Below are 12,068 nucleotides of genomic sequence, written 5' to 3'. Positions count from 1 at the left end.
TGCCTTTAAATGTATGCCAATGTTCTAGGTATTGAATGGTATATATCGTTTTTCATACCTTTATTTTATTTATTTTATGTGGTTCTGAGGATCGAACCCAGTGCCTCATGCACGCTAGGCAAGTGCTCTTCCACAAGCTATAACCACAAACCATCATTGGGTTTTAAATTTGCATTTTCTTGATTACTAATGAGATTTCTTAAATTTATTGGCCATTCAATTTTTGCCCCTGTGAATTGCCTGTTTATATATTCTACCCATTTTTAATAGGGTTGTGTGTTTCTTATTGATTTGTAGAGAAGGGTTTCCTTAAAATGACTCAGAAAAGCACAAATCATCCAAAAAATAACAATAATTAGATAACATTAAAATGAAAGTCAACAAAAAATATCAGAAACAATGTGGTAAAGGTAAGCTATCTACTGGGAGAAGACATTTGCTAAATCAATCATTCATGTCTAGAAGGATTGATGGGCAAAGGAATGGAAAAGCTAATTCAGAGTGTTGATGAAGGTCTAATATATGAATAAAAGTATAAATTCACTGGAAACCAGGAACATGCAAATTAAAATAATGAGATATCATTTCAAACCAACTAGACTAGCAAAATTAAAAGTCTAATGCTATAAAGTCTTTGCAAAGATGTGAAGGGGAATCTGAAATCCTGCCTGAAGATATGCATATCCCATATCATAGTAATTCCACTCCTAGGTAACAAACGAAGAACAGTAACTCTTAGAATGTCACTCTCAGACCTGCAGCATCAGTATCTCCTGGGAACTTGCTGAAAATATAAATTTTCATGCCCTACTCTAGATCTATTGAGTAAAAAATTCTGGGGGTGAAGCCCAGCAATCTGTTTTATTAAGTCCCTCAGGTGATTCTGATGAACACTAACAATGTAAGAACCACTGCAAAAGAGTGACACTTTTCCAACTTTTTTGACTGAGATCTCCAGGAAGAATTAGATTTTACATTATGGCCCACACACATCTCTCCCCCTCTTTCTTCCTCTCTCTCTCTCTCTCTCTCTAAAGCACATGCGCACACAATAAAATAAAAGCTTTAAGAAAGAGCAATTACTCTAACTGTATGAAACATACTTTGGTATTTTCTATTCTCTTTCACTTGATTTAAAAAAAGAAACTGATTGTGACCTACTAATTGTAATCTAAGTTTGAAAAACACTGTCATTCATAAACTCTTGCATATGTACAATGAGAAATACACAATGTTTATTACAGAATTATCTGTAATAGTAAACTAATGGAAAGGACAAATGTTCAGGAAAATGGATAAACTAATTATAGAATATTTCTACAATGTAATACTAAATAAGTCTTTGTATCATTAGAAATAAATTTTAAAAACATTGCATATATTGAGTCAAAAAAAGCATGTTATATAAAACTATATAGTGTATGACTTCATCTATGTAGTCTTAAAATACAGAAAACTATGTTGTTTATGAATATAGATGTTCCTTGACTTACAATGGGGTTATGTACCCATAACCCCATTGTAAGTTAAAAATATCTTAATTTAGAAATGCATTAAGTTATAATGTGGAACATTATAACTTAGCAAAATAGTTCACTGTAGAGTATCAGTTGTTTCCCTTCATGACTGCATGGCTGACTGAGTGCTACGGCTTACTGTGGCTGCCCAGCATCACAAGAGTGTACTATACTACATATCATTAGATTAGAGGAAAAAACAAAATTCAAAATTCAGAGTACAGTTTCTACAGAATGCTCATTGCTTTCACACAATCATAAAGTCAAAAATCATAAGTTGAGCCATCATAAATCAGGAACCATCTATATATAGATACATAACAAAGGCCTAAAAATGTTCACAGAAATGGAATAGCAAATTCAGGATAGTAATTATCTGGAAAGGCAAATGGGATTGGTAAGGTGTATCTATAATGCTTTACAGTTTTTTTGATTAACAAAATACAGAAACTATTAAGATTTGATAAATATGGCTACTAGGTACACAGGGGCTTGCTATAGTATTTTATATAACCTTTGGTAAACTAAATAAAAATCAAGTTACCCTTGAACAAATAGAAAAAACATTAGAAATGAGTCACACAGAGGAAAATAATTAATGTCCCTCATCTATAATGCTTTTTTTAAAATTCAGGGACAGTCAGAAACTGGCATTATTATTTTGTTTTGTATTTTAAATTAGACACAGTATAATAATTCTTTAAGAGCTTATGTTGCCTTATTGCATAATATGGTAATGAGTTTTCCATTTCAGATGTTACATATATTATGCACATGAAATAATGATTTGATCTATAAAACAAGGATAATACATAATGTTAATTTGTTGCCAATTTCTCAAAGCTCAGAGGACTCATGTTTTCATTTTGTGTCTTTGCTTACAGAAACTTAAGTCATGTCACATGAAAGTCAGGTAGAACATTCTGAACTGAAAACTCACATGGTAACCAACAGTTAACTCTACTTACAACCAGTTGGTCAATCATTATTGACTAATTCCAGAAGCATCATGGCTACCAGTTATGGTGGACCTATGAATAATAATTGATTATTGCTAGTCTAAGAAATTAGAAGTTATTTTTCCTTCAATTAAGGGCTTCTAATAGGTAGAACTAGCATGTCATCAAGATTTTGTTAAAATTTTAAGGGTAATTTAGGACCTAAGACAAGCACAAAGAACATCATGGGAATATGCTACTTATATACTATGCAGAGAACGAATAGTCAAGGTTAAGGATAAACACAATCACTATGCCTATGTCATGATCTTTGGTATAATCAAAGTTAACTTTAAAATATTATTTTTGGTAGAAGTAAATAAAAAATGAAAACAACCCATGTTGTTTTCCTTGGTTTGGCCTATACCTTGTTTGGTTCCCCTGGATTATATGAAGAAAACATAGGAATTTTTCGGATCTCTTCCTCTGACAAACGATTTCTCTGGATCTCATCTTCTGGGACAAATTCTATTGGCTGCGTCAGCTTCTTAGGCCCAGTCCAACACTGCTCAGGTGAAAAATCAATAACTTTTGTCACATGGAGACTGGGACCTTTACCCTGTGCTGCCTGTTTTCCCTTGTCCTGGAGTAGTGACGGGTTCTCAGCTGTGTCACTATCACCCACTGATGTGGCTGAGACCAGTGAGTGGGAAGCAAAGGGTTCACCTCTCATAAGTTGGAACTCTTCAAGACGTTTTTTCATTATCATCTCTTGGTAAAAACTTTCCAGGTTGTTCATGGGATCACCTTTGTTCTTCTTTGGGGGTTCATCTGGATCAAGACAAAGAGATACGGAAGTTCTACAAAGCCTACCAGCACAATCTTTAACAAATAAAAATTAAATCATGGATCTCCAATTAGCAATTCTGCTGGGAAAGTCTTTACAACTTGTGACAAACGACACTGATATATAACTATCTTATTATAGTGCATCTCAAGCAAGGCCAGAATGATGGCCAGGTAAATGAGGCACCTAGGACTCTCAGGATCATACAAGTATATGTACCTCTCATTGATAAGGATGTTTGAAAAATACAATGAGTATGGCATTATCACACTTAACCAAATTGATACAGTTCCTTACTATCATTAAATACTGAATTCATATATGAATTGCCTTTATTATTTCAAAGATTTTTTTTGCACTTGGTTATTTAATTCAGGATCTAAATCAGTCTTTGGATGTTACAACTCTTAAATCTCTTTCATTCTAAAACAGTTCCCCTTCCTTTCCACCCCTCTAACTTATTTTCTAGTCCTTTCATTGATTTAGTAGAGAAATATTATTTGTTCTATGCACAAATGAATAGGATGAATTGTTTCCTGATAGTATTCACTTGTTCCTCAAGCTTCTCTATTTCTGGGCAGTTAAATGTAAAGGTATGCTATATAATACAATACCCACTGGCCATATGTGTCTGTTTAAGTTTTTAGTATGAATTACTCAGTGAAACTTAGCAAGTTTCAAATGTTCAATAGCTACATGTGGCTAATGTATACCATACTAGACAGAATAGACAAAGTCCATTTACATAATTACAGAGCATTGTACTGAACAGTGCTGATCTAAATATTTGATGAAGTTCATGTTCAGTATTTTATGCAAGAATCTTTTATAGATAGATGTGTCCTTCCAAATAAGCTCCTGTATTGCCTTGATTTTCTGGCACAGCATGACAGCCCAGGCTTATCTCACACATTTCTTAACCTAAACCTGAAATACTTGACCCCTGGTTCCTTTCAGTGAGAAGTGGTATTTAGAAACCAGGGTATGTTACTACCTGTGTTCATCGGTATTGAGTTGTTGTTTCCAGCCCTACTTAGTGGGCAAAATTAACACATATAAAAAAAATAGATCACAAGTTCATATAAGTAATTCTAATTCAGATTTAAGATTACAAGGTTTTTACTTAAACTTTTTGATTTTAGACATGTATCTTGTATGCTTAAGACACTGGATTCTAATAATAACAAAATTACTTATTAATGTCTACCTACAACAATTCACTTATAGAATTTTAGAATTTCAAATACAGTACTAATAGCACTATCAACAATAAAGCTACTGAATACAGTTTTATATTTCTTTTCAGTTACTCTGCCTTTAAATTAAACCTTATTGGGGATATACAGGTATTAAAGTCATTTTAAGTAATTGTTTCTCTGTGTAGTTATGTTACAACTTTATCATCAGGTTTATTTGCTTGAAGTTGTTTTTGAATTTTATGAATTTATCCCCTTCTCCACTTTTTGTGTGTGTGGTACTGGGGACTGAACTCAGGGCCTCACCTTGTGCACACTAAGCAAGCACTCTACTTGGAGCTACATCCCCCAGCCCTATGTCCTTTTGTAATTAAAATTTTAAATTATGCAAAACATTTACATGGATCAAAAGTGAAAACTGTCATACAGTACCTTCACAGATGTGTCACTTCCATCTCTGTTCCCTTCATCCCATTCCCTTCCTTCCCCATTAATAATATTTCTTATTAAGTTTGGCTTATGGCTCCTTTGTTTCTTTTTTAAAAATATAAGCAAATAAGCACACACACACATACAAACATACACACATATATAAAATTCATTAGTTATACCTTTTCCTTCATAAAGGTAACTTATTATAAATACTGTTCTACAACTTTTGTGCACTTAACAATATATCCTAGAAGTAATTCCATATTAATGTATAGAGCTCTTCTTCCTTCTTGTATTTGTACAGTATTCCATTGTGTGGATGTACAATAGTTTGTTCAACTGGTCCCCCGATAAATATTGGTTTTATATCCAGTCTTATGCTGTTATGAATAATGCTTTGAAACAATAGCCTTGTGTATATGGGATTTGGTACTTTTATAGAATATCTTTGAAACAGATTCTAAGAAGTAAAATTGCTGAGACAAAGGATAAATGTGCATGTAATTTTTCTATATATTATTGGATTTTGCTCTGTAGGAGTTATACTCTTCTGTATTTCCACCAGCAAGGCCTAAGAGTATTTATAGAAATATTTCTTAGGACACAAAAAGCACTAACAATTAAAGAAAAAATCAGTAAATTCAACCATGTTAAAATTAGGAACTTTTGTTCATCAAAAAAATGTCATCAAGAGACAGAAAAGCCAAAGAATTTTAAAAAGGTATTTACTACACAAATAACTAAAAGCTTGAATCCAGATAAATAAAAATGTCCTACATATCAATAAGAAAAAGATAAAGACAACCATTAGGAAAATGAGCAAATACTGAAGAGGTATCTTATAATTATGTATAGCTAATAAATGTTTGCAAAAGTGCTCAACCATATTATAATTCAGGGAAATTCAAGTTTAGAAGGGAATTAAACACATAGAGAAAACAGACACTGGAAAAACTGAAAAAGAATGCCAATGATACATGTCCCTGAGGTTAGAGAGCAACTGGAATTAAATGAATATACAATGTTTACACTCAAAAATACTCGTTCAATGACCATGATATGACAGGAATTATTTTTGGGTTTGGGGGTTATAGCAATAAATAAAGATCCCTGGCACTACTGAGCAAGAAGGTGGCTCATTAAGATCCTCTGGCAATTTCACCCAAGAGATACACCCACCAAGTTGAATAGCTATTCATGTACCAAACTTTCTAGCACAAGAGATATGCAATTGAGGTAAGAGATCATAGCACCTGCTTTTAGTATAACAAAATGAAAAGATGCATTGAGGAAGGCAGGAAGGGAAGAATTGCTGTACCCCTCTTCAAACTCTAAGCAGCCCACCCTGGAGAGAGGCACTTCCCACATGGGAAACAGATAAATAATTAAGTTGAGGACTTAGACTTGAAACCCAATACCACAGGTCCTCCATGGTGAAATCCAGTGCTGAGCAAAACAAATGACCCCTACTGCCAGACTGATAACCTGTGAACTTAGTTTCAGGAACTGCATTAGGCCAGGTGGTAAAGAGAATGCTTCCAGAACCCCTCCTCCAAACTCAGTGTCAGAGTAGGGAGGAAGCTTACACCTACCCTTAGGGAGCAAGACAAAAAAGTTAGCTCAGGGCTTGGCCTTGAAGCCCAGATCCAGACCACTGTGGTGAGACTCAGCACTCAGCAGAAACAGAAGGCCTTGCACACAAGTCAGAGTCCACAGAGCCTCCAGATCAGCTCTGGCACCAGATGGAAATCTGCCTGCCTGTAGGACAGACCCAAGTTTTGGACTGCGTCAGTTTCAGCCTTGAAGTGAGCCTAGGGAACAACCACCCTCCTCCCCAAGTCCCTGTAGGCCCCTGCAGAAGTGAAATTCAGGTGCAACTCAGCTTAGCATCAGCCTTGGTGGCCAAGGGACTGTCTCCACTACCCATCCCCCAACCTCAGGCAGCACAGCTATCTCCAGACCAATATTCACTGACAGAGCTCTGTAACAGCCATAACACCAAGCAAAGATCTGAATTCCAGTGAGACATACTTGTGTTTCACCCTGCATCAGCAACAGCGTAGCATGGGCCTAAGTGTAACCCTGGTCCATGTGGCTGTGAGACTCAGGCACAACCTAGCAATAGCATCAGCCCAGGTGGCCAAGGGACTGGCCAATACTACTCCAATCTTGGGCAGCATAGCCTGCTGAAAGACTTCATTTGCTGGGGTTAGGATAGGGCAATAAAGATAAGAACTCAGTTTAGAACTTAATGCTGGGCTTGTGAAACCTAACACAGTGTAGATCTTAATGGGCCCCATCCAACCTATGGGTGGAGTCTTTGACATAGCTCCAATATCAGAGGAAGACACATGGTCCCTATCTATTGCAATTCTATTCCAGCAAGCATCGCCTTTGGCTGGTTGCAGCAGTCTTAGGCCATGAGTCTACTTCAGCAGTAAGTAGCCCACAGCAGTGTAGGCCTTGGTCTTAACTCAGTGTTGTGCTGATCTTGGTGGGGTGTGGGCTTAGGATGTGACACAGCTTGGTGGCTTTGGTGGTACCGAGAGTGACATAAGAACCCAAGGCAGCTCATTCAGCGACACTGCCCAGAGCTGGGAAGAATTCTGCAGTGACTGACCACAGGCCATTAACTGTGAATGAGGCATCTATGCCTACACTGGCTCCAGGAAGAAGCTTATGGGGACAGATCACTCTCTGTAGGTAATCTCTTATTTCTGAACAACACAGCAAGTTAAGGTTTAGGGTTAGGTCTATTTGGTAGACACCTAGGCTTGGGTTTCCTTCCAATAATGAAATAGTGACAATACACAAAGAGCAAACTCCTGGCAAATCTGGCCCTGGGTGTCATCTAGTGCTGAAGCAGTAAAAGTGACTGTAGGATCAGAGACAATAAGCAGGCTGCTTAGGATTTCTGGAAAAACAGGAATAAACAAAGCCATATAAGGAAGAATGGAATAAAATGTGACCTTCCAATGCCCAGACATCACTGCCATACCAACAAGCATCAAAGGCTTTTAGGAAACCATGACCTCACCTACGACTCAAAACAAGGTGCCAGAAACTGACCAGACAGTAATCACTATGGGAACATCTCACATAGAGAATTAAAATAGCTGTCTTAAGGAAACTCAATGAGTTTGAAGAAAACACAGAGACATAAATACTCTCAGAGAAACTTAACAGAGAGATGAAAGCAATTTAAAAAAATTAAACCGAGAGCTGGGATGCAGCACAGTAATAGAGTGCTTGCTAGGCATTGCATGAAGCCTGGTTTGATGGTTTGATCCCAGCACTGAAGGGGGAAAAAAAAAAAACAAAAACAGATATTCTTTTTTTTTTTTTTTTTTTGGTGCTGGAGTTTGAACCCAGGAATGCTTAATCATTGAGTCACATCCATTTTATATTTTGAGATAGGGTCTTTCTAAGTTTCTTATTGCCTCACTATTCTGCTGAAGCTGGCCTCAAACTTGTAATCCTCCTGCCTCAGCCTCCTGAGTCACTGGGATTACAAGTATGCACCACCATGCCCAGAAAACAGAAATTCTTGAGCTGAAAAAAGCACTTAGCAAAATTAAAAATGTAATAGAAGGCATCAACAGCAGGAAATATCAAACAGAATTTTAAAAATCAGCAAATTTGAAGACTGGCTTTTTGAAAATATATGATTTTCAATGCATTGAAGGGGAGAATTCTCAGCCAAGAATACTGTACCCAACAAAGCTACCCTTTAGATATGGAGAAGAGTCAATGGCTTTCCCAGACAAACAGAAGCTGAGAGGAAATATCTCCACCATGCCTATTCTTTGAGAAATGTCAAAGAATGTTCTTAAAATTGAAAGAAACAGACATTGATGAATAAGGAGGAAATACAGAAAGGCATAAAACTTACTGGTACGAGTAATTATACAAACAAATTCAGAATGTTCTGAATAATAAGCATGAAGCAAAAACAATTCAATATCTTAAGTATGAAGACCAAAAACAAATAAAATAATATGTACATTATGTTAAATGACATAAAATTCAAAATGTGAAGAGGAACAAAACATGACTGGAGAGTTTTATTATGAGTATACTTTCTCTTGTTCTTTTGTTCATTTGTTTGTTACCATCCTTATGATCATATCAAATTGCTATTTCAAAATAGCTTGTTATAATCAAAAGATATTTTTGTAAGTCTCATTGTAATCATAAAACAAAAATCTGTAATACACAAACTAAAAATAATAAGCAAGTTATCAAAACACACTACTAGAATAAATTCATCTAATCGTAAAGAAAGACTATGAGAGGGAAAGAGAATAAACTACAACGAAACTAGAAAACAAGTTACATAATCCATTCTGCTGTCGTGTATTTAAAAAAAATTAAAATCAATAAAAAGAAGACAAATTACAAATGGCTACAGTAATATCTTATCTATCAATAATTACTATGAATCTAAATAGACTAAAAATTCTAAAAGACATAGAATGACTGAATGGATGAAAAACAAGATCCAACTATATGCTGCTTATAAGAAATTCATTTCACCTGTAAGGTATACATAGACTGAAAGTGAAGGGCTAGAATAAGATATTTCATGTGAATAGAGGCAGGAGTACCCATACTAATATCAGATAAAATCAACTATAAATCAAATACACCAAGAAGAAACAAGGAATGTCATTATATAATGATAAACGGTTTTGATTCAGAAAGAAGAAATAATTCTAAAAATATATGCACCCAACATCAGAGTACCCATATATATAAAGCAGGTATTAATAGACTGAAAGGGAGAGATGGATTCCAATATTAATTGCTGGAGACTTTTAATACCCCACTTTCAGTAATAGACAGATCATCAGACAGAATATCAACAAAGAAACAGAGCTGTATTTACCCTATACCAAATGGACCTAATAGACATCTATAGAACATTTCTTCCAACAGTTAGATATTTTCTCATCAGCACATGGAACATTAAACAGGATGATGGATCATATGATAGGTCACAAAACAAGTCTCAATAAATTTTAAAAACTGAAATAACATTGAGTATCTTTTCTCAGCACAATGCAATAAAGTTAGAAATCAATATTATGCAGAACTTTGCAAATTATATAAAGCCATTGATATTAAACAACTTACTTTTGAACAACCAATGGATCAAGGAAGAAATCAAGAAGGGAATTTAAAAATTACTAAAACAATGAAAATGGAGATGTAACAGACTCAACCTATTGTATACAATGAAAACAGTACCAGGAGGGAAGTTTATAACAATTGATGCCTACGTCAGTAGAGTAGAAAGATCTCAGATAAAAAGTTTAACACTGCATCTCAAGGAACTAGAATAGCAAGAAGACACTAAAGCCAAAATTAGTAGAAGAAATAACATCAATCACAACAGAAATAAAGAGACTAAAAAAAAAGAGATCAATGAAACAAATGATTCTTCAAAAAGATAAAATAAACAATACTTCATGTAGCGTACTTAAGAAGACTCAAAATCAGAAATGAAAACAACTGACACTACAAAAACACACATGATTATTAGACTTCATTATTAGCAACTGTATTTTGATAAATATGATAATCTAGAGGAAATGAACAAATTGATAGAGTAAATCAGCATGACCCAGATACCAAAACCAAATAAGGACATAACAATGAAGTACAGGCAAATATTCTTGATGAACCCAGGTGCAAAAATCCTCAACAAAACACTAGTCAAGAGACTCCAACAACACATTTAAAATGTTATTTAACATGATCAAGTGGGATTTATCCCAGGGATGCAAGAATGGTTCAATACATGCAAATCAATAAATGTGACAAACTGCAGCAAGAGAAAGAAGGGCAAAAAGCTATACAATCATCTCAATAGTTGCAGAAAAGGCATTTGGTAAAATTCAATGTTCCCTCATGTTAAAATATACTGAACAAATTAGACATATAAGGAATGTATCTTGACATAGTAAAAACAGTCTTCAAAGAACTAGAAACAACAATTCTAAAATTTATATAAAACCATAAAAACCCCTGAATAACCAAGCCACTTTAAATAAAAAAGAATAAAGTATTTATTATTATTATTATTATTATTATTATTGATGGAGCTACAGAATATCATGCTAAATGAAATAAACCAATTCCAAAAATCAAAGGCCAAACATTTTCTCTGAAAAGCAGATGCTGATCCATGTTGCGGGCGGGGTAGAGGATAATGAAGGAACTTTACTTTGGATTGTGCAGAGGAGAGTGAGGGGAGGGGTGGGGTTGTGGGGATGGGAAGGATAGTAGAATGAGACAGATATTATTACCCTACATACATGTATGATTACACTACTGGTGTGACTCTGCACCATGTACAGCCAGAGGAATAAGAAGGTGTGGTCCATTTGTATATAATGGGTCAAAATGTATTCTATGGTCACATATAACTAATTAGAACAAATTTTTAAAAAAATAAAAGGGAGATCAGTAGAACAGAAGAAGGGGATAAGGGGGAGGGAGGGGAGGGAAAAGGGAAGTACTGGGAAATGAAATTGACCTGATTATACTGTTTTATTGTGTGCATATTTGATTATAACAAATCCCACTGTTATGTATAATTATAATGTGCCAATAAAAAGTAGGAGGCATTATGTTACTTGAATTCAAAACAACTACAAAGCTATAGTAATCACAACAGCATGGTACTAACACAAACACATAGATCAATGGAACAGAATAGAGAACCTAAAGAAAACTCACAAAACTACAGCCAATTTATTTCCAAAAAATATTCTAAGAATAGCTGGGTGTGGTGGTGCATGACTATAATCCCAGGGATTTGGGGGGCTGAGGCAGGAGGATTGTGAGTTGAAAGCCAGCCTCAGCAACTTAGCAAGGCCGTAAGTAACTCAGTGAGATGCTATCTCTAAATAAAATACAAAATAGGGCTGGGGATGTGGCTCATTGTTTAAGTGACCCTGGATTCACTCTCTAGTACCAAAAAAAAAAAAAAAAAAAGAAAAGAAAAGAAAAAGAAAGAAAGAAAAAGAAAATGGAAAATGTTCTAAGAACACACTTTGGAAAAAGGACATTCTTTTCAATAAAAGTTTTGGGAAAATTGGATGTCCACATATGGAAGAATGAAGCTAGGTCC

General features: G+C 35.1%; 1 protein-coding gene across 3 annotated transcripts in view; it reads right to left on the bottom strand.

Annotated features, from left to right (window-relative positions):
• The window catches only part of Rbm41 (RNA binding motif protein 41), a 76,509-nt gene that overhangs the window by 30,873 nt on the left and 33,568 nt on the right, over positions 1–12,068 (bottom strand). For all 3 annotated transcript variants that reach the window (XM_026402662.2, XM_077793850.1, XM_077793851.1), the window contains one exon: positions 2,883–3,286. In XM_026402662.2, the coding sequence (XP_026258447.1) occupies positions 2,883–3,286 (404 nt within the window). The remainder of the gene's footprint in view (positions 1–2,882; positions 3,287–12,068) is intronic.

Source organism: Urocitellus parryii, chromosome X, assembly GCF_045843805.1.
Source record: "Urocitellus parryii isolate mUroPar1 chromosome X, mUroPar1.hap1, whole genome shotgun sequence".
Classification (NCBI taxonomy): domain Eukaryota; kingdom Metazoa; phylum Chordata; class Mammalia; order Rodentia; family Sciuridae; genus Urocitellus; species Urocitellus parryii.
This window is presented reverse-complemented; position numbering and strand designations above follow the sequence as displayed.